Source organism: Chamaea fasciata, unplaced genomic scaffold, assembly GCF_029207755.1.
Source record: "Chamaea fasciata isolate MVZ Bird 193981 ecotype frontalis unplaced genomic scaffold, bChaFas1.0.hap1 SCAF_4, whole genome shotgun sequence".
Classification (NCBI taxonomy): domain Eukaryota; kingdom Metazoa; phylum Chordata; class Aves; order Passeriformes; family Sylviidae; genus Chamaea; species Chamaea fasciata.
The window spans coordinates 65266328-65290074 of NW_027094089.1; the positions used below are offsets into that span (position 1 = coordinate 65266328).

Genomic DNA, 23747 nt, shown 5'->3' on the forward strand with positions numbered 1-23747 from the left:
CCAAATAAAAATCTCAGAAAATCTTCATGTGTTATAACACAGAAAAAAATACTATATATAAATATCTAGTATGAAAGACTGTATTTATTTTATTGCAAATTGAAATTTTGTGTGATTTCAAATAAAGATTACAATTGCTAATCCCTTGTAATTTGAATGACATGTACATGGTTGTACATGGGAATTTTAGTCAAATTTTTAGGCAACTCAGTAATTTGTTCCCACTTCTCTGAGCAGATTTCTATTTAACAACTAGGAAACAACCAAACCAAGTCCAAAAAGTCAAAACTGAAGCAGTTGGTTATTCTAGCAATTCTGCATCACAAGTGAAATCTCAAGTTTACAGTGTAGTTATATACACAAAGTCTCAAAACAAGATACATGGCAAAAAAGTTCAGTATTCAAACCTTTTAACAGCATCTCTTTTTTGGCTATCTATTCCATCCCACCATTTTGAAAAGTAAGAAATCTCAGACCATATAAATTTCCTTCTGTTGTCTTCTTGCAATTTTATAACCATGTTATTTAAAATATGCTGTGTTTGATCTCTGAAGTAATCATCAAAAGTCTTCAGCCAACCTAGGAAAAAGAAAATATGAAATGAAATTAAATTAAGCCTGTTTGGAGAACAGCTTCTTAGTGTCTTTAGAGAACAGTCTCTAAGAGAACTGGCTCCCTTTCATTCCTCAAAAAAGTTAAGTAAAGACTGTTCTTAAAAAGCTGACCTTTACATGCCATGGACAGCGTGAAGTGCTAAATTTCCGAGGAGTTTCTTTTTACTTTTTGTTTCCAAAATGTATACACATATGGCAATTATTAGGCTTTTCACTTTCTAGTTTTTCTATACTTTGCATAGTAGAAAGCTTGATCAATAGAATACATGGACTCAAATAATTGTGCTTCAGTGAGATGAAAAAGAAATTTCAACCACATTTTCAAACTTTACAGTCTTATATAAAATTCTTTAACTTCTTCATAATGCCTTGCATGAGAGAGTATCTGCATCTTTCTTCACAGAACCTGTAACTATAGCTGAAAAAACTAAGCCTGTCCACTTGCTACTTACTGTGAAGTGTCACATTTCTACTCCTACCAGATTTTGTCATATATGCACATTTTAAGATTTTGTGAAAGCTTACACACTATCTGAAGACTGCAGTCCAGATAAATATTATAATAGCAATTCCACTCTGATTTACTAATTCAGTTCTGCAGAGCCACTGACATTTTAATAATGCCAGTCTGCTTTTAGGATACAGGATTAGGCTGTTATGGAATGACATTATAGTGTTTCAAGGAAGTTACATAAATGCAGAAACTTTAACTACTAAAAAAATAAATCTCAAGTTTAATTTAAAAAACTTCATAGTTTAATAAAGTCTGACTATTTACTCAGAAAGGATATGTTATACTTTATTTTAGGGATGCAAAAATCCAAACATTCTTCTTAAGTAGATGCAGAGCTACTGTTTTTAATTTGCAAAAGAAGAAATAAAACTCTAACACTCCAGAGGAAATGTTCTAGGTCCTTCTTTTTTTCTTTTACTAATATTTAGCACCTATAAGACTCATCACTTTTGATTCAAGTTTCTGTACAGATAGACAAGTGAGGTCTAATCTGTCTTAAAGGGGGAAAGTGCATTTTGTCAAAGTAGTTAATACGGGGGCTTAAAACATAAAATTAAAACATACTTTCTTTAGAGGAACTGAAATAGCTTAATATAAAAAAAATAGCTGACAGTAAATTACTACTGTGCAATATTTTAAAGAGTGAAAAAAAAAATGTGATGAATAATCTGAATTTGGAATCAAATTTCTTTCTGACCTCTTCCTGTTTCAGTCTAGGTTGGTTTCTTTTAATAGACGCTTCCACTCAAAGGATTGTGATCACATAGCAAATTATTATTTCTCAATTCTCATTTACTTATCAACAAATCAAAGGAATATTTTACAGATAATTACATTATGTAATTTTACTGATAATTATACTATGTAATACACATGTATTAGACTAGCCATTTATGGCTTTATATCAGAAATTTCTTCTGTAAGGGATGGTATCATCCTAGCACACAACTAAAGCAGGATAAATTAAAACCATCCTATGATTTTCCTGTACAGAAATATATCACCATAATAAACTATTTAAAAATATTTTATATTGCAGCAATAAAAGCAAATTTACACTAAATTAGTCTTCTGAAACATTCTTAAAAACTTTAATATACTAGCCTAACTAAAACACTGAGTTAAATGTCAAAGTAGCTGACAAAAGAATACAGTATGATGTAGGAAGAACAGTGTTATAATGAAAGATTGTTTTGTTTTAACATAGTTTATTAAGCTAAGGAAGACTAACATTAACACACTGAACTGAATACACTCCAGAGTCCTAGGAAATTTTTACAGGTATGCATAGACTTAGCTGAAAGCCAAAAGAAGGCCCCCTGAAATCTAATTACTATACATCTATTTATTTATTAATTGAACAGCATATTCTGCCATGAAAAGTGCCTATAATGATCACCTAGTCCAAGTGCCTCATCACTTCTGAGGTGACCAAAAAAATGTGGTAAAGAGCATTATACAACTGCCTCTGAAACAACCTCCCCAGGAAGCTGCAGAGAGCAGTGAGGTCACTCCTCAGCCTCCTTTTCTGCAAACTGGACAAACACAGACTCCCCAGCTGCTCCTCACAGGACCTTCCATCCCTTCCACCAGCTCCATTGCCCTTCTCTGGGTGCATCCCAATGCCTTCACATCCTTCCTAAATTGTGGTGCTCTAAACCCAATGACTTACAGAGACTCTTCAATTCTGCATGGAGATATACAATTAAAAAAAAAAATAAGCTAAACAAAATAATAGATAGGTAGATCAAGGTGTAGTTTCTAGCTAGAGTACTATTTCACACCTCAGTCCCTAACACAACATAAACATCTACTACTCAAGTTCATTCTTGTGCTTATCCACAAAAACAGAACTTGTTCCCAAGCTGAAATAAAAGGTTTACCAGTGCATTTTGAACAGGAAACATTCAATACAAAGACAGTTTACACATGGAAAAGTTGCAGTAGTTTAAAGCTGCATTTACCAAGGTAAAATATGCTACTAAGAGCAAAATAACACTTGGTGGTTTAAACATACATAAAGCCCTTTGTCAACATAAAAATGACAGGATCGCAGAATCATTGAGGTCATAAAAGACCTCTGAAATTATCAAGTCCAACCTCTGACTAACCACCACCTTAAAAAATCATACAACGACACGGAGTGCTACGTGCAGTATTCCATTTAACAGCTGCAGGGATGGTGACTCCACCATTCCAATGTTCAACAACCCTGTAAACAAGAGAAAAAATAGTACTGTATCTCATATTATTATGCTACACTTGATACATATTGATACACATTCATACATATTGGGGAATTTGCCAGATACTTTCATTTTCTGCTAGCCGATGTGATAACAGAGGGTACACACTGCTGAGCTGGTTGCCTTTTGATTCTCTCTCTCATGCTTGTCCTCAAAAGTGGGGAAACTTGCTATCTCCCCCCAGCTCCATGAGATTTATCACCATTATGCAGCTGTTTGTTTCATCAATTTTTTCCCCAATTTTAATGTAAATTTACTTGGCTTGACAGCAGACTCCAAGAAACATGTCTGAATATCAACACAAATCATTGCTCTGCAAAAAATCCTGAACCTCTTAATTAACTGATTTGCCACTATTCCTGTCTACACTTTCAAGTTCAAATTCTTTCTTGAAGCTCTATCAGCTCCTTGCACTAGAGAAAGGCAGTCTTGTGTCTTAGCATGGTTGACACAGATGAAGAGATAAATGGAAACTTTCAGGACAAAATGAGAACAGAAACTGACAAGTTAGCATTATTCAAAAAGTAACTTCATTAAAGCAAAAGTGCTTAACAATTTGATCATGACAAGAATCACAAATCCATTACTAGCAAAAGTATTTAGTTACTGCTTACATATACCTGCAAGACTCCCGGGGTGTTTTTTTTACATTTGCATTTTTCTGTCTTTTGGTTTAAAATTAAGTGTTGAAATTTAAAAAAAAAAAAAAAATAGGCTTTTCAATTGCTTACTTCTACAAGTCACCCTCGGATGTTTAAGAGGAAATGTGCCTTTAAAAATGTCTTGTTCCTGATAAAGTCTGTTTTAATGAAGAGGCATATCTCATGAATTTCTGAAATATTATGCCACTATATACTAGATTAATGCATTTTTGACAGAAGTTTGCATCTCTGATTTACATTTAGGGAGATCATAATTAAATTCACTGAGTCTAAAATTCACACATCAGTGACACTTCTTGGAACACAAGAAACTTGAGTAATTTATTAATTATATGCTAGTATTAAATAAAACCGTTAAATTTCAGCTAGCATTATACAGCTTTCCAGAAAATAAAACCATTCTCTTTGCAAATATTAGTGGAACTTCAGTTCTTCATCTTAAAAATGTACACCCAAGTTAGTAAAAATTATCAGTAATTTTTAATTTGTTCTTTTAAATTTATGCTTGATTCTCAACTAACTAGTTCTTGTGAGAAGACACAGAATACACCATTAGGTGACTATTTTGATGTCTAAGGAAGTAAAAAAGTATCATAAACTGCGAAGATTTCCTTGTTCTTATTTACATCCAAGCTCCACATAATGCAACAGTAAAAAAAACAAAAACAAAACAAAAACACAAACAAAATTTAAAAAAGGACATGTAGCCATTACTTCTTAGCTCTAAAAGAAGAGCTCTAAAGAACTTCAGCATGCTGCGCATGTGCGTTTAACTGATCATACACAGGCAATGACAGTAAGGCAAATACTAGAAATAAATCCAAAAGCTAAGTCTTAACTTACCTTTTAGTAAGTATGATTACACAAGAAAATAATTTGGCATTAGCTACTTTGTAGATTCAGCATTTTAAAAAGTCAATTATTTAAAAGTAGAGAATACATACATCATTTTTCTTTTTAATTTAGAAGTATGGCATCATCATTCTGTGATGTAAAATATAGAACAGACATATAAGTTAATATTCTGTGGATGTTTCTGACATAACACTTAGGTGCTAATTTCACCAAAAAGTATCTTTTCAACGAAGATGAATGACTCACAGCCAAGACTGAAAGAAAACTTGAAAAACCTGATAGTAAGGCAATCTCAAATTTAAACTAAAAGCTGTATAAGATTGTTTCTCATTTTTCTGTTTCACATAGTCAAATCAGAGAAAGAAAGCAAGCCCTCTGAAACACTCCTGTTTTAAAGCATTCATTCTGATTCAAAAGAAATTAGATAGAGGAGCTTCTTGTTCCTGCAAAAATATGTACCAAAATAAAATAATTTAGGTAGAAGCAGATACACTGAAATTAAAGAAGTATCAAGGTATATTTACTTCTGCAACAGTATACCTTAATTTGTAAAAGATCTCTGCACAAAGTAAAACAAGAATAATTTGATTTATCAGACTTAATATCATAAGCATAACTGAAGACTCAAATGATTGCACATTTCAAAAAGTAAAATGTGCCATGATCTGTGAGGTACTACCAAAATTATAATTAGACTTACATTTTAAGTCCTATGCAAGATCTACTTTTGCTTTTGTACATATCAAATCTGCTGCCATCATAGCTAAGATGGAAAGGAAATTTCTACTGATGAGCAGTCAAACGCATCCTTTCTGCAACAGTCCTGTCAATTTTCAAAGGAACTGCACCTCTTCTGCAAACCCAGAAATACTGAGAAATAAGCCAGGAATAAAACTCTAGTTTCCTTCATGGAGCATATTAAGAAAAACTTGTGAGTTACGCATTTCTTCTATTTTGGAGGGTCAGACAACAGTTTAAGCAACATGTGTTCCAAACATGCCAGGAAAACTAAGAAGTCACCAGAAAAACATATCCAGACCCAGTAAACAGAAAATGTATGTGGAACTCCATAGTTTATTAACAACATCAAATTTTATGGTTAAGTTCTCTTATATCTTGACACTGAATTAGGTCTAGATTTCCTCCTGAGAAAGTGAGACTGTCTTAAATAATAAAAAGTGATTCATATGAGTGGTAGTGAGGAAAAGTTACGAATGTTATAGATAATTGATGAAGTGTTAAAAAGTAGTGTTTAGTTCTGACCCATGTGCCCATACACTTGCATGTGGGTGGAGAAGCAAGAGAAAAATCTACTTCAACACTTAAGTGCTGCTTATACTAGGTCTGTAACCACTACATTCAGCAAATAAATACTCTTATCTGGTACACACATATATTAGAAAGCTTACAAGCCTCAATTCTTCAATAATTTAATGAGAAGTCATTACCAAAGTTATTACAGATCAAGAGATGGTAGAGATGTCTTTCCATCCCTCCAATTATATCTAAACCTCATCTTTCAAGTCCATCTGTGCTGGTTGACAATCTCACTATCCCTGAGCAGAGCTCTCCCCTCTGCATTTCAGCTGCCTCCTCCACTTCAGGTAGCCACAAAAAAACACAGTTGAAGCAGGTGAGAGCCAACATAAGGGCTCTGCCAGCACAGCAGGTTATTTGCTCACTCCTTAATCTGCTCCTGACAGAATTGCCACCTATCCGTGATAGCTAATTTCACACAACAACCAAACTTCTCCCCATGGTTTAAGATTAATCTGCACTGGGTGAGTCCTCCCAAAATCAGACATGCTACTGAGGTGCTCAAATCTTTATCAACTGCCAGCAACTAAAGACAATTGTGCCCCCAGTGATCGAAAGTCTAAAGGGGACCCACTCGCAACACTTATTTCCCAAAATAGATAAACATATTAGCTGATGCAGAGAGAAGCACAAAGACCCCAAGTTTGCAGGTCATGGTTAAATTCACACAGAAGCAGTAAACCCAGATTTAGCATCACAAAGTGTCTCAGAGCACCAGCAGATTCAATCAACCCTCCAAAAGAGAAGGTGGAACCTAAACCCACCACTTTCCCTAGTGATGTGTTTCACAGATTCAGAGAGTGACTTGGATTGGCAAGGACCAAGCAACTTTCAGGATCACACCACGGGCAGGGATGCCACCCACTAGATAAGTTTGTTTCAAGGACTTTTCCTTTGAGCTACACATTCTTAGTAGCATAACCGGTCATGAAAAGTTAAAGTAGCCTCAGATGAGAAAACATAAAATCTAATGAAAATTTAAAGCTTCTGCAGCTAATATGGTTATACGTTTATTGACCTCATTTCTTGGTAAATATCTTTCACATACATTGTTACACTGTATATTCATGATGACTTCGGCTTTTTTTCCAGAAGGCATTTCCTTTGCACAATGCTTTTAGTCCTCTGTGGGAAAGGAATAAGGTAACCAATAGTTATGCAGGAGATTTCAGGTGTTACAGATATATTTTCCTTCTTTCAAGTGCTTGTTAACATGCAATTTCATACTGAAAAAAATTCCACAGGAATATCCTTAAAAAGCAGTATCAAATAATGAGATTTCTACAACACCCTTTGCAGAAGCAAAAAATAACCAGTCTCACACAATCACCTTTGGTGAAGGAATGGTTTACTTTTACCAGGGTTCTATTTCACTTTACATCTACTGAATATCAACTGAGAAGCCTGAACAAGCTGCAAGATATTCAGAATGCATGCAAGAGGAGATAGAGATTTCTTCATTTTAGTTGCTGCTGATGAAAGGCAGACATGATTTTATTGTAAAGGCATTAACAACCTACATACTAAGAATGAAGACTTAGGAACAAAAACCAGAAACAAGCAAGAAAATCAACTCTCAAAGGTGAATGACAATAGCACTAAGACTTCAGGCAAGCCCCTGTGAACAACATATTCAGGGAAAAAGTAGCAACAAAATTATGGGAGACAGCTCTCGTAACTTCACAGAATTTTTCAAACCCTGTCATTGAAGGGACATGGAAAACCCTGTCATTGAGGTCACAGGAAGGATTTCTCTCAGAGGTAAAAGAACAAGTACCTTATTGTAGCTCTAATTTATTACTCCCTCCAAGAAAAATGTAATAAATGCTTGCAAAAATCCATCTCTAAAGCTATGCTCACTGTGGCCTACATCCCTATGTTTGGATGAGGGCAAGAGCAGTGTTTGTGAAAGGGCAAAATAGAATCAGATTAAACTTCCTTAAATGGAGCTCTCAGGTATACCAAGAGGCATCACTCATATGTAAAATTTAAAAGTAAATATATGGCTAACGTACTTGCTAAGTTATGAGGAAATTTCTACTGAAAAAGTAATCATGGAATTTCCAAGATTGATAACACAAGAAGTTAAACAAGAAAAGATACTGGTGAAACTACCCCTGGTCATGGAGCAGTATTTACACTTTTTCTGTCTTATAGATTTAGTAATTTTAGTTACTCACAAACTCCTTTGGAGGTTTTGGAAGGATTGGTGATTTTGGTTGCTATTTTTTTTAGTGGGATTTTCTGGTTGATGTTTTCGGTGGTGTAGTTTTGGGATTTTTTTCTGGAATCCAGTCTTTCGTTTTGTTTGTTGCTGCGGGGAGGCTAGTTGTTTGGAATTTTTTACTTGTGTGCTTGTGGCATTTTTGGGGTTTTTTTGTTGTTTGGTTGTGCTTTTTAAACATAGGCCAAGAATCAAGAAGAATGCCATGGAGAGGGTCCCTGGATCTAGACAAAAACATTGTTATTCTCTGACGTTGCAAAACGTGGTATCATATTTCAAGCACCATGGCAAATATATAGTAACATTCAAGGCATTTTTCCCCAAATGAGCTTAGTAATTTTCATCCTAATTTAGAGACTGAGAAGAGATGTGGCCATCATCCCAACAATTTCAATTTTGGGGGCCCTTTGTATAGGAGCAACACAGAGCGATTCAGTCCCCTAGTCTCAAAAGACATATATCTAAAAATCTGGGGGCTCTGATGAAGTTCTCCAAAGCCTGCTATTAATGGCCTTTGCTATTGTCCAGCTGAGTCAACAGAAGCCTACAGACTGTATTGCCTGCTTGGCATACAGTGAGGAGGAATATAATTTGTAGTAACATATGGTAGTCACTACCCAAATAATCACAGAATCATTTGGGTCAGAGAAGGTCTCTAAGAAAATCAGGTCCAATCATTAATCTAGCACCACTGTGTCCACCACTAAACCACATCCCTAAGTGGTTCATATCCACCTGCTTTTCTGAACATTTCCAGAAATGGCACCTCTCTGAGCAGCCCATTGCAAAGCACCCTTTCACAGAAGAAACTTTTCCTATATCCCATCTAAACTGGCCCTGGACATAACTTGAGGCAGTTTCCTCTTGTACTGTAACTTGTTACATGGGAGAAGCGCCTGATCCCCACCTGGCTATAACCTCATCTCAGGTAGTGGTAGTGATAAGGTCCCCGAGTCTCTTTTTCTCCAGGCTAAATTCCTCATTCGACTTGTACTCCAGACCCTGCCCCAACTCCATTAACTTCTCTACATACGCTCTACCCCCTCAATGTCCTTCCTGAATTGTGGGGCCTAGAACTGGACACAGCACTCGAGGTGTGGCCGCACCAGTGCTCAGCACAGGGGGACAGTCACTGCCCTGCTCCTGCTGCCCCACTGTTGCTGACACAGGCCAGGTGTCCTTGGCCTTCCTGGCCACCTGGGCACAGCTGGCTCATGTTCAGCTGCTGTTGACCAGCACTGTGAGGTTTTCCATTGGGCAGCACTCCAGCCACTCTGCCTCAGCCGGTAGCACTGCAGAGGCTGTTGTGACCCAAGGGCAGGACCAGACATTTCACCTTGTTGAACCTCATACAACTGGAATTGGCCCCTACCCAGTCTGTCCAGATTCCTCTGTAGAGCAATAATCTTGATGTGAGAAATGATTCAGCAAACTCAGAGAACTTAAAAGTTCTCAGATTCTTCAGAATGAAGGCTCAGTGGGCCATTTTTCACAAACAGAACTTGTGCTATAGGATGAACCAAATCCTATTAAGGCACGCAATGGCAAAGCCTGTCATACAGAAAAGGTGCTGCCTGTTGCTGTGGTTGAAGTCCAGCTGGAAAGAGAGCTCCATGCAGTCTCTCCCCATCCCTGACCTGCTCTTGTGAGAAAGAGACAGAAAAACTGGAAGAGAGACACAGGAGGCGTATAAATAAAATAAAACCAAAATTAAATTACTAGAACCTGCAGAAGAAGTACTAGTAGAAATGAAACTAAAATATATATATCAGTGCCACCACAGTGAGCCCCTACTGAATCTCATGACTTGAATAGACACTGGTGAAGTTACCTGCAAAACTCTTCACAGCTTATGTCAGGACATTGCCCTGCAGCTCCTAAGCCTCATGCTCTTGAGAAGTTGCTCTTGAGAACCTCAGCCGACACTGTGCCCAGGGTGTTTGTTCAATTCAGGTAAAGACATTCCAGGCGGGCAGATGTGACACCAGGCAACTGGCCTCTAGTGGACTGCCAACAATCCTGTATCAGTTAGGATATGACCCCAACAGCTTCAGCAGAAAAAAGAGGGACAGGAAGCTCCACACCTTGTTCTAGTAGACCCAAGAGAATGAGAAATTCTGTATATTGCTTTAGGATTGCTTTGATTCATTATGTGCCTGTACAGAGTTGCTTCCTTCCAGGGAGGTTTTTAGGAGAACTACAACCACAGAGGAAACAAATGGATATAGGTTCAAAGACAGTCCAATACACAAGCACATCTAGGTTTATACTGTGATTGTTTGCTCTGAATATTTTTATCATATCCATACTGCATTAATTTACCTTTCATGCCTGGACAGTACAGTAATTCCACATTCCAACATTTTCTTCGAAAATGCTATATACATGCAAATAAAAGCCATTTATATTCAAATTACCATACCTTCACTCAGATCCACGGTACTCCATACAACAAATTAAATTTTAGAGAGATATACAGTAGTAAAATTTAATATCACTTAGATTGTGGCTTTCTAGGACAACAACCAGTGCTACCAGCCACTCACGGCCAGTACATGTACCAGAAGCACAGTATAGCAGCATAATTTGCTTTTCTGGTAAATTTTACCGAGAAGTCATTCCAAAGTAAAGGAACACATTTCCATTTTGTTTATTACACTGTAAACCTGCTTGGGTGAAAATGAAATTATGTAGGCATACCTAGATTTCTGTTTAAATCTAGATTTTTCATTATCCCACTATAGGTTGGTTGTGTGTACAAAAAAGTGAAGAAAGTGTCAAAAACTTCAGATTTGCCATTGTCACATCTTATAAAAGCACATTTCTTTAGCACAGGCTAAGGGTTAAATATCTATGACAGTCCAAAAAATCAAAATAAGAACTGACAGCATTTAATGCAGCAATGTATAAACTGAATGGCTTATCAGAAATTCAGGTCACTTCCAATTTTAACACTGAAGTTCTGCTCCAGTTAATAAATTCAGTAGACACACAACTTGTATCATAACAGTTGTCATTGGAAGTCAACAGCACTTCAATCATACATCTGTTTAACTGCCTTGCTAGACTTTAAATCTGACATTAACTGGTATACTTCAAAAAAACCCAAATCTTAACAGAACTGGCAATGCATTTCCTAATCCAAAAGCCTCTAGATCCTCCAATCAATAGAGTTAACATATTACCTGGATCATTATGTGAGTGAGGCACAACAAAAACTTGGAGTGGTTCACTGTCCCATTCATCTTCATTGTATGTGATATCAAATCCTTGTTTCCAAACGCCACCATCTGGATTGTCAAAAGGAAGAATGTCATAGACATCCAGCATCTAAAAAAGAAAAATTAAAGGAATATAAAACATGAATTCACAGAAACAGTTCTTCTATTAAAAAACAAAGCTGTTTTCACCTAAAATGGATCAGCTTGTCCATTACAGAGGGAGAGATGAAGTGCCAAATTAATAAAAAACTGACAAATGAGAGCAAGTTTCAAATCACACTAAGACACCCAAGATACAGCTGCCAGGAAGAGGTGCATTTGGCAGGCTCTATTCTGAGGAAACTGATATTGATTAGATAAACAGTAGGATTTGAGATAAACAGTAGGATTAAGAGCCTTAAGTCACAAAAATTATGGCAGCTCACAATGGCATTGGGCAGAAGGGTATGAAGAGAATTACACAGAATAACAAAGTACACTGTTACATTACCGCAGGAAATGAAGAAAATAAACTGAGCAAGAAGGAATGACAGTATGAGAGAGATAGAGGCAAACGTCAAACTCACAAAAAGGAACTGTAAGAAGCTAACAAAAAATGTTGATAACTATAGCCAATTGCTATAACAAAGCTTCTTGTACATTTCCTGTTGCCCAGTACACTAATTGTAAAAGGAAGGACATATTTCACTTGTCAATGCAAATAAAAAGTTTACAGATAAATAAAGCAACTCTAGAATTACTGTAACCAGTTACAAAACTTAGAGAATAACATATAGCTTCAAAGAGAGTCTACTAATATGAGATTCAAGGAATCTTTTTTTTAAGGCTCTGGTTTGCTTTTAAGAAAGAAAACAAGACACAAACATGACTTGACATCAGACAAGCAATTCCTGACACTCTAGTTTAGTAAGTAAACTTTAATCAGTTCCAAAACCATGTTAAAATACAATTGTACACCTGACAAACTTTCTACAAAAAAACAATTCATCTACACAAAAAAGGGACTCCTATAGCAGTCATTCACTACTTCAACACCACAAGAGTTAAACCTTCCCAGCAGAAAGGTGCTTTCTGTCCTGCTAGTAAAACTAAAAAAAAATTACATACATCTGAAACAAATATCTGACTAAAGAAATTAAGGCCTTGCAATTGTTGACTTTTGGCCTGCACCAAGCTGATTTCTCCTTTTTCCTCATCAACAGAACATGGGGAGAAATATAAAATATTATGGGTGAAGATAAAAACAGTGAAGTCACTTACCAATTTTCATCACAGAAAAAAACAGACCTGACTTTGGGAACATGAAATTAATCTGTTGCCAATTAAAATAGAGTTGGATAGTGAGAGATCAGTCCATAATGTTTCCTCTCCGTCATTCTCTCCTCACATTTTTTTGCCTGCTCTAGCATGGGAGCCACAAGCCACAGCACACCAGGAACTCCTCCAGTGTGGGTCCCCCACAGGCTCCAGCTCCTCCTGAAAATATCTGCCTACTCTGGCATGAGGTTCTGCACAGGTTTCAAGGAAACACTTGCTCCACTGTGGTCTTCCCAGCCTGCTCCAGTGACTAGAATGCCTTCTCTGCTTCCTTCATCAAGGACCATGGTGTTCACAGGATGGTTTCTCCCCCTTTTTTAGCCTTATACCATACTGACAGGCAGCATTTTACCCTTCCTTAAAACCCTTTCTGCCAGAGGTACTGGCATGCTTTGCTGATGGAGGCTGTACCCTGTGGTGGGTCTAGAGTTGTCCTGGCACAGGACAGGACTGGCCTATCCTCACACATACTGGAGACCCTCATTGCCAACACCTGGACATCTGCACCCAGAGCATTCCACCCTCACCTCTGTGAAATACTTAATAAAGAACAGTCAATAAAAATATTCATCACATATTCTTCACAAACTTCACTTACACTTACAAAAAAATCCCCAACATTTCCCATACTAAAATCAATGTGACATAAAAATCCTGAAAAAATGGAAATTTTTACACACACCCACACACAAGGTAAATCTCTACTCTTTGTCCTTTCACCTCACAAAAACAAAAGAATCCCAGATTTTGGTGCTTAAAGGAAGAGCAGTGGGTTGACCTTGGATAGATTGGAATCTGACAGCCAGAAAAGGTCAATCCACCACAGGCCTTTAGCTTAAGGTATAAAGGAAACTAAACAATGTAAGAAGGGAATACAACACAGTAATCCTACATCTAGCAGAGCCTCAGCTGGGCCTGCAATGTGCACTAGATAACTACAACCTGTGAGAGACTCCTTTTACACCATACATCTATGGCCTGTATGAGAAGATCTTGTCACATCACTGCTACCTCAGGATTGCTTCAATCTTTGGACAATACTGATTAGTGGAAAACACAGGTGAAATACTTGAAGATCTGTACATTCTGTAATGTCAGCTTGAAGGGCCCAAATAAGGGTTATGCTGAAGTTGGCTAGCCTAACAGCATACACTCTAAGTACAGTATTAGGCTTATTTATATATTACATAAGGAATTATTAATACTTATAATAGATAATATAGATAATGCTTTATTATTACATATTTCCTAAATATGGTATTTTCTAAAATCTGAGTTTGAAGAACTGTATTTTCTCCCTGCAATACAATGTTCTGAAGAAAATGTAAGGGCACACTTGGTAAATTTGCCAGTTAACAATGAATGGCCTTAATACTGATAAATCCTGGACATTTCTGCCATGAAAATATTATTTGATTAAAAAGTAGTAATTCATGGAATTCCACACATTCTTATGAGATTTCTTTATGGATGGAGTCTGAATTTAACAAGCAACTTTTTGCACTTTTAAAGATACTAATATTTACATTCATAATTTTTTCCCTGACATCTACAACTTTACAGCTATTTCAAACCAAGCTGATATGACTATGAACTCAAGAGACAGAAACTGTAATTCAGGAAAATGGTCTTGGAATCCTTATCAACAGTTGTCTGAAATAACTGCTTCAATGACATAACCCATCATCTAGAGATGTTTGCTGCCTTGAAAAGGCCTGAATCCTGGATATTGTAGAGGAACTGCTGAAGCTTGTCCAACACAATGGCTACTATTCCTTGTTGTACTTCCATGTTGTAGTGGTTTCAAGTTTGCCAATTTCTGTTTCCCAAATTAGCGTAGTGGGTTGAATATATTAAAATTATTTACTCTTTTTCTTCTGTGAGATAAGATTACAAGAAAAACAAAGCAGGCTCAAAATACAAAAGGGAATAAAGACAGGTTTATTAACAAAACTACAGGGTAGAAAAAATTAATAAAAATTAGAATAAACCCTTCAAAACACTTCCCCTCTCCCCCCAAGTTTCCTTTCCCTTCTCACAGACAAAATATAGAGACAAAACTGGGAACTCTAGGTCAGTTTACCACGTGTAAAATTGTCTTTCATCAGTTCATTTAGAGAGAGAAGTCTCTTTTAGTCTGCCATGGAACGTTCCACAAGAAAGAACAGCCCGCTTCTGGGCTTTTAACTCTCACAAAAACAGCCACCCAGGAATTTGCATTTGTGAAGTCCCTCCCATACCACAGCCTTCCCATTGCTGCAATACGGGTCATGCATACTCATGAGGTATCTTTTAAAGATGAATGATTCCAAAAGCAAAGGGGTTTTTTTCATCTCTAGGAACACAGATCTTTTCTCTTTCTTTTCCCATCTCTCTCTGTTCAAGCTTCTCATAAGATCACAGCTACTGATATTTACTTAGTCCATTCACCACAAATGCATTTGCTTATATCTACAATTTGAATACTCTCATCATCTCCCCAGTGGATATTTTTTCCACAATTTAAAGGGATATTCTAACATATTACAGTTTCTTGTCATAGCTCACAAAAGACTTTCAGCCTTAAACCAAGGCATCTTCTCATGTCTTCCATCTAAGATGTAAACCCTCCTTTACTGATTTTGACATCTTCATATTGTCTCTTTACATGTTCCACTCTAGCTTTTCTCTCAGAGAAAGGTTAGTACTTTGCAAGTTTCATCTGTGCAAGGGAAGAGTTCCCAGATTCTCCCAGATCTGCAGAGGGCATGATGGCTCTTTCCCGAGAAGTAGCCAAAGGCAGTAAGGTCAGGCCACACTGAAGCTGGGCCAGGATCTCAGGGTTCGGGCTGCTGCAGGGCCACTTGCCCAGCTGCAGAGCCGCTTTTGGTCTCAGCTGTGTGATTTCTCATGTGGCTGGGGAAGGGCCTGGCCCAGTCAAGTCCTGCAGGCTGCAACTGGGGGACGAAGGGGCCTGGCCCCTGGGCAGGGCCACCCCACCTGGGCCCTCTGGGGCCATGTGAGGGAGGGCAGCGTAGCGGCAGAATCCAGGACCCAATCCAGCTGGGACAGGGAATACTCTCCTCCCTTCCCCCTCTCCAGCTGTCATCGGGCCCATACCAGACCCTGGGCCCAGCGGGCTCCCCAGGAAGGGGTCTGGCCCCAGGAAGGGCCCAGCTGGCCTGACTCCCACAGCAAGGAGGGAACCAGGGCTGCTCATTACCTGTTTCCCAGGCAGGAAGGAAAAGGAGTTTTCCTGTAATTCCTCTGATTTTTAACCTGTGTAGCCCAGAGGCATATCCCATATTTAATTGGTTAATCAAGCTGTCAGCATTCAAAGCCAGTCACTAATTGGTTTTTGCCACAGTATTCTTCAATCAATGCAAAACCAGCACAGTGATACTGCCAGAGGCAACACAGACAGCATCAAGACTGCAGAATTCTGTAAGTAATCAAGGTTGGGGTGGCGTCCTCTTTAATCCACCAGTGAGGGGGGTAAGAGTGTGAGAGGAGGACACTGTTAGTAGAGATCAATAATTGGCCTCAGAGTTGCTGTTTGGGGTTCACTGGCCCTGTTTTCAGATCTGTGTCTTCTTGGAAGAGATGAGATCCAAATAAAAGCAGCAGAGGTACCTTTGCCAGGAAGACAGCTGAACTATTAAGGACTGTTTCTGACTAAGAATAAAAGGGGACAGAGTGAATCAACAGCAGCCCTGTGCGGGAGTAATGGTCAGGAATGATGTCACATGGAAAGATTTTTTTTAAAAAATATAATACACAAAATCAATAAAAGAGGGTCACCTCCAACATTTGTAGGTAAGCAAGGAAGTACCTACAATCACACAGAAATCTCCAAATTCCTTCCTGGGAAATTAGCATGCTGGGATGTCTCTCTGAAGTCTTCCTGGCCTGTATCAGAGACAATGTGGCCAGCACAATCAGGGAAGTGATTGTCCCTCCGTACTGGGCACTAATGAGGCATCTCAAATCCAGTTTTGGGCCCCTCACTGCAAGAAGGACATTGAGGTGCGGGAGTGTGTCTGCAGAAGGGAACGGAGTTGGGAAAGGTTCTAGAGCACAAGTCCAGTGAGGAGCACCTCAGGGAGCTGGGGGCGTTCATCCTAGAGAAAAGGAGGCTCAGTGAGGACCTTATTGCTCTCTACACCTCCTTGACAGGAAGGTGTAGCAAGTGGGAGTCAAGCTCTGCTCCCAGGTAACAAACGACAGGACAAGAAGAAACAGCCTCAAGCTGTGCCAATGGGACATTTAAATTGGAGATTAGGAAAGAATTCTTCAGGGAAAGAGTGGTCAAGCATTGGCACACGCTGCCCACAGAAAGGGAATGACCATCCCTGGAAGTGTACAGAAAAGCATGTAGCTTTGGAGCTTAGGGACATGGTTTAGTGATGAACACAGCACTGCCACATTACCAATCACACCTGATTTTCTTAGATTCAATGATTCTAAGGATAAAAAGTCAACAGAGATCTTATGGGCAAGGACTAAAAAGCAGACCAGTGTGGGTGACTGTAGTGAATGCCTGCAACAGGCCATCTGATCAGGGATAACAAGTGAAGGAGGCCCTCCACAGACATTTGCAGAGCCTAGTCCTCATGGGGAATTTCAATGACCCTGTTATGTGCTCAAGCTACAACACAGCTGGGCATAAATCATCCATAAATTTCCTGGAGCACAGTAGTGGCATATTCCTAATCCAAGGGACCAAGAAGACAGTGAGGAGAGGTGCTCTGCTGGACTTACTGGCCATCAGTGAGGGACTCTTCAGGGCTGTGAAGTTCAGTGGCAGCACTGGCAGCAGTGACCCGTAAGACTGTAGAGTTCAAGACCCTGAGAAGAGGAAGCAAGGCAAAATACAAGAACACATCCACGGACTTCAGAAGCACAGGCTCTGGACATTTTGCTGGCAAGATCCCACAGCATAAGGCCCTGGGATGGAAATGGGGTCCAAGGAAACTGGTTATTATCTCTTGTGGTAATAAGGATCACCTTCTAAACTGAAGAGAACTCCATCCTGACAAGTAAGAATTCAGGCAAAAAAGTCAGAAGGCTTACATGGATGAAGAAGGAACTCCAGGCAAAAAAGTCACACACAAAAAAAGAAGCCTACAGGGGGTGAAGACAGAGCCAGCTAACAGGGGAGTGTGGTAGATTGACCCTAGCTGGATTTGAGGTTCTCACCTATGCCCTCTGTCAGTCCTCTCTGCAACTGGGCAGAGAAAATAGAATGAAAGGCTCACGAGTCAAAGTAAGGGCAAGGAGAAATCATTCACTGATTACCACCATAGGAAAACCAGACTTGACTCAGGGAAATTAGTTGAATTTATTACTAATCAAAAGCCACGTACAATCATGAGAAGTAAAACAAATCTTAAAAACATCTTGCCCCCAGCCTTCCCTACGTCCCAGGATTAACTTTATTCTCAATTCTCTACCTCCCCTTAGTGGTGAAGGGAGATGGGGAAGGGGGGTTATGGTCAGTTCATCACCTATGTTTTCTCCATCCACTTTCACCACAGGGAGGAGTCCTTCCCGTGCTGCAGTGTGGAACTCCTCCCATGAGAAACAGTTCCCCATTAACTTTTCCAGCATGAGTCCTTCCCATAGGCTACAGTTCTTCATTAACTGCTCCAGCACAGGGCACAGTGCTTCAGGAACAGCCTGCAAAATTGCAAGTCCCCACAGAATTGTAAGTCCTTCCAGGAAATCCACTCCAGTGTGGGCCCCATTCTCCACAGGGCCTCAGTTCTGCCAGGAGCCTGTTCCCGCATGGGCTTCCCATGGCATCACAGCCTTTCTTGTCCATCCCCCTGCTCCAGTCCTGCATGGGCTGCGAGGAGGAGCTGCATGGATCTCCATGGGCTGCACGGCCACAGGGGCTGCAGGGGAATCTCAGCTCTGGCACCTGGAGCACCTCCTGCGCCCCCTTCTCCACTGACCAGGTGTCTGCAGAGCTGCTCCTCTCACATACACTCACTCCTCTTTTTTCTGGCCACAATTACTTCTATACAGTATCATTCCCACCCCCCCAATCTTAAATCTGTTATTCCAGTGGTGTTACTATCACGTGATTGGTCCAGCCTTGGCCAGAGGTGGATCCATCTTGGAGCCACCTGGCACTGGCCGTCAGACACAGGGGAAGTTTCCAGCAACTTCTCAAAGAGGACATATAGCCCCCACACCAATAGGCCCCACCCCCAACAAAACCCGGTCAAGCAAATCTAATACAGGGGGGTATACAGAAATATTGTCTGAGCACCTAGAGAAGATGTTAGGAAAGCTAAAGGACAAATGGGATTGAATCCAGACTGGAATGTCAAAGGCATCAAGAAGGGCTTCTGTAAGCAGACAGGTGACAAAAGGAAGGCCAGGATCTACTGCTGAACGAGGGAGGGGACCTGGCAACACAGGACATGGGAAAAGCAGAGGTACTGAATGCCTTTGTTGCCTCAGTCCTTACTCCCAAGATCAGCCTTCAGGAATCAAGGGGAGAGAACCCGTCTGAGGAAGATATCCTTCTCGAAACAGGGCCAGCTCAGGGAATACCTAAACCAATTGGACATATCTAAGTCCATGGATCCTGGTGGCATGCACCCATGAGTGCCGGCTGTTGTCACTGCAAGGCCACGCTCAAAAAGCTTTGAATGATCATAGTGATTAGAAGAAGTGCCCAGAGACTGAAGGAAAGCAACGTCACTCCTATCTTCAAGAATGGCAAGAAGGAGTGCCCAGGAAACCAAAGGCAGAGAGTGCAGAGAAGGCAGAGTTAATTTCTTTCCAGTGGTGCCCAGAGACATGATCAGAGGTGATGGGCAAACACTGAAAGTTCCTCCTGAATGTCAGGAAAAGCTTTTTACCTGTGAGGGTGATCAAGCACTGGAACAGATTGCCCAGTCAGGCTGTGTAATCACCATCCTTGGAGATACTGAAAAGTCACCTGGACATGATCCTGGACACCTGATCCTTGGGCCCTTGGTGGCCCTGCTTGAGCAGGTGGTTGGACCAGATGACACCCAGACTTTCCTGGCAACCTTAACCATTCAGTCATTTTGTGATTCAAAGGTTAATTAAAAGCAATTTTTAAAAAAAGACAAGAAAAAAAAAATCAAAAACTTCCACTGTAATCAACTAAAGCCAGGTCAGGCTGAAATCACTACACTCATGAAAATACATCTAAAAGAAGTTAAATCCTTTTTCTCTTTCATACAACATCATCCTAAGTAGGAATTGTGCAAAGGACTAATTACAAATTGCATCATCACTCAAACAAGTTACATGATTGCAAGTGAAGAACAAATTCCAAGCCAGTCAGTAAAAAGCAAAAGTGGTTAAAGAAAGTATTTCAGGGACATTTTAGATTCACATCTAAGTATAAAATACTGATATAGTAATAAAGCCCTTTATAAAAACAGTAGACAGATAGAAATTCAAAAAGGATGTTGCCTGTCTTCATTGTGGCTGCTTCAGAAGACAGACATGTTTCTACAAGCTTTTTATTAAAACATTGGAAAGGTTATCAGTTGTCTTTTTTCTATATGGGCTTATTCTTTTTCTATACTGAAGGACTCAAACTGCTGAAATTATATAGATCTCATGAAAACATCATAATATCTTAACAGTGAATACTAAACTACTGCTCAGAAGAAATCAAAGCATATATTGCACCTCTTCAAGCCACCTTTTCAAAGAGTGATTCACATCTCATTTTCAAAAAGAGTAACATTACTAAGCCTAATGTTAGATGCTTCAGTAGTTGAAATGGACAAGACAGGAGACACCTTACTGTATCATTTAAAATACCTTCCAGCTCAGCACAATGGCTACTGAGAATTCCATCCTCTCTGAGCACAAATGCAAGATACTTCTTAAACTACTAAACTGAAAAAGCATCAGGTCATATCCATATTTAATCCAGTCATCTTCATTTTTGTGGGTTTATTACTTGTCTCTATTACTTAACTTTTGGGGAAAAGTGCACATTAGTCTTTTACTTGACTTGAATTATAGCATTCTCAAGTCAGCCTTATTTTCAGTTTTCAGCTCTATTACCGTTCTCTACCTACTTACAAACAGCACAAGCAGCAAGTAAACAATTTTTGATCTATAATTCCTCAATGAAAAAAACATCATTCAGCTATCCCATCTGAGAATTTTTCAATCTCATGATGTTAGCAATTTGGTTTTTCTATTTTATGAAATCACATGTCTCTGAATAGCAAATCCAGCAATATTTCTCACTGTACCATCACAAGGTTTTTTAATACATATTTTAATACCTTCTTACAATGATTTTTCCATTATGGGAGACTACAATCAACTTCTGTGATTTATTCAGTGAAGACTCTTTTGCCTTCATTCTGTAAAGTTATTTTTTTTATCCGAACACTTAATTTCATCTGTATTAGCTCTTACTACTTAGTCTATCATACACCCACCTGAGAGATGAACTTGGGAAAAGTAATGTAAAAATCTGTGGGTTTAAGTTAATGTTTATAAACAGCAGCAATTAACACATATTTCTTTCAAAAAGTGCTCAAAATAATTATTGAAACTGTCTCAAATAAATTAATTGAGCATGCAGAATACATCAGGGTTAGTAAAGTATTAAATAGTAAAACTGTTTTCAGTTTTAGTATCTAGATCAGTGATTTAGATCAGCTCATTAACATGATGCTAGAGGAATTCTGCTAAAGTCAAGGTCTTAGATTCCCTAACTGAAATGCAGTTCAGACTCACAGGATGGGAAACTAACTGTATACAGAAGCAATAATAAAGTGACTTAATGATGGCAGTAAATAACTTGCTGAGCAGAGTGTGCAATGCAATTACACAGAGAACATTAAAGTCCTCCCTCTCTGCATGAGGAAGAAAGGAAAGCGAGTAGGGGAGCAGTATGTTTGCTTGTCACGTACATGCAAATGTACCTAAAAGTAAAGAAAATTATCTAAAAGCAGTTTAGCTAGAACAGCCTCCCATTAGGTAGGTAGTAGGTGCACTGGGTGATAGGAGGTGTATGTTGTTATATTCTGCACATGTGAAGCAAAAAACAGAGAGCAGTTTTAAAAGATATGCTTTACCTTCAATTCATAACAGGCTAACATGCCCAAGAATTTAAGACAACATATTTTATTTCAAAATTCATTTACTAGAATTTATATTTAATCCACATTATGAAAGTACATCACCTAACATGGTAACAGATTGTATGATGAATAACCTGTTACTAACCCACTAACTTGAAAGCCTGTAATCACAGGTCCACATGTTTCACTTCCGTGCACAGAAGTCTTAATGCTTATCAGACACACAAAGAGATGTTCAGATATTGCCTTTTAAAATGTCTACTTTCTCTGTAAAAGACATTAAGGTAGTGCCTATCCCTGAAGAGTTTAAAGGTATTAAGCATGATACATCAGAGGTTACAATTATTTTAATATGCGTATCTATTTGTCTGAAGTCCACTGTCTTTCTCCTGCAATAGAAATACTCTAAATTCTACGATGAGAAAGCTGGACTTCAAAATCTAATCTTTGCTTTAGAGTACTATGAATATTTATAGTACTCCCACAAGACTCACAAAAACAGTACAGATCAAAAACTTCACAGAGTATTCTCAGTGCATCTGAATCACTCCATTAAAACTGAGTATATAAGAGTCCATGAACTCACAAGCAACACCAGAAAGCAAAATAAATTTAACTTGAGGTGTTTGACTTTAAAAACTTCAACCTCCCCAGTTCATGCCAACCAGTCAACAGGGTATATGTTCTTCCTTTCTGATCAAAGTCCCTATACAAACTGGAGACACACAGGAATGCAAAATATAGAAATGACATTCAAAAGAGAACACAGGACAGAATATTTTTTTGAAATCACTGGCTCTTGAACATTCTTTACCTCCCCATCAAACTTCATGTACACATATGTCCCTAAAAGTAAAATCTATTTAAACCAAGACTATCCTATTTCCAGTTTATTTTTCATTGGTTATAGAAGAGGTTGGGGAAACTCAAAGAGACTCTCAAATAAATTGTTTCCAAAGAACTGATGGGACAATAATCACCATGTTTTCTTTGGTTTCTTAAAAAAACTTTTAAGCTTTCTCAAATGTTGGCTCCTCGTAATCATTATTCAATTTCCAGAGAACTTTTTTAAAAAAATAAAGGAACAGCTTCATAACATCTGTTAAACACGGCAGACACTTCAACAATTCTGTTGTTTTAGCACCAAGCTTTTAGCAGCAACTTGACATTTAGAGAATTAAACACACAGTGACAGCTAAAACTCCAGCAGAATCAGAGAGAAAGGCATTCTGCTTACCTGTACACCTGAACTGTGACTTCCACTTTTCAAAGCAAACAAACAATCCTCAGAGTCAACGGCAGGCAAAACTGAAGCAGAAGGGAGCAGCTCAGAAAGAGATCCTTGACTGAAGTTTATAGCCTCTGAATTTTTTTGTCCATCCTTTACTGATTCACTCAGATTGATCACAGAATCGCGTATATTTGAAATAATCTCATTATTTTCTGCCAACAGGCGTTCTAAATGATCTATTTTTTCTTGCAATATTGAAAGCTGGCCCTGGGGGAGAAAAAAAAAACAGAAACAAAAATAAACAAAAAACCACAAAACTAGAGGTTAATTATTTCTCAGAAAAATTCTTGACAGACCCCAAAAAGCCCCAACAACAACAAAAAAAACCCAATTTCACAATAGTGTATGATCACACAGAAAGTACAAATATGCCATTGTTTTATATTTTACATAAAGACAAACTAAT

At 38.6% G+C, this 23747-nt stretch overlaps 1 protein-coding gene across 2 annotated transcripts in view; it reads right to left on the reverse strand.

Annotated features, from left to right (window-relative positions):
• MAN2A1 (mannosidase alpha class 2A member 1) overlaps window positions 1-23747 on the reverse strand; it is a 112839-nt gene that overhangs the window by 76921 nt on the left and 12171 nt on the right. For both annotated transcript variants that reach the window (XM_066181836.1, XM_066181835.1), the window contains exons 2-4: window positions 23288-23548; window positions 11618-11762; window positions 408-579 (exon numbers count right to left, since the gene is read on the reverse strand). In XM_066181836.1, the coding sequence (XP_066037933.1) occupies window positions 408-579; window positions 11618-11762; window positions 23288-23548 (578 nt within the window). The remainder of the gene's footprint in view (window positions 1-407; window positions 580-11617; window positions 11763-23287; window positions 23549-23747) is intronic.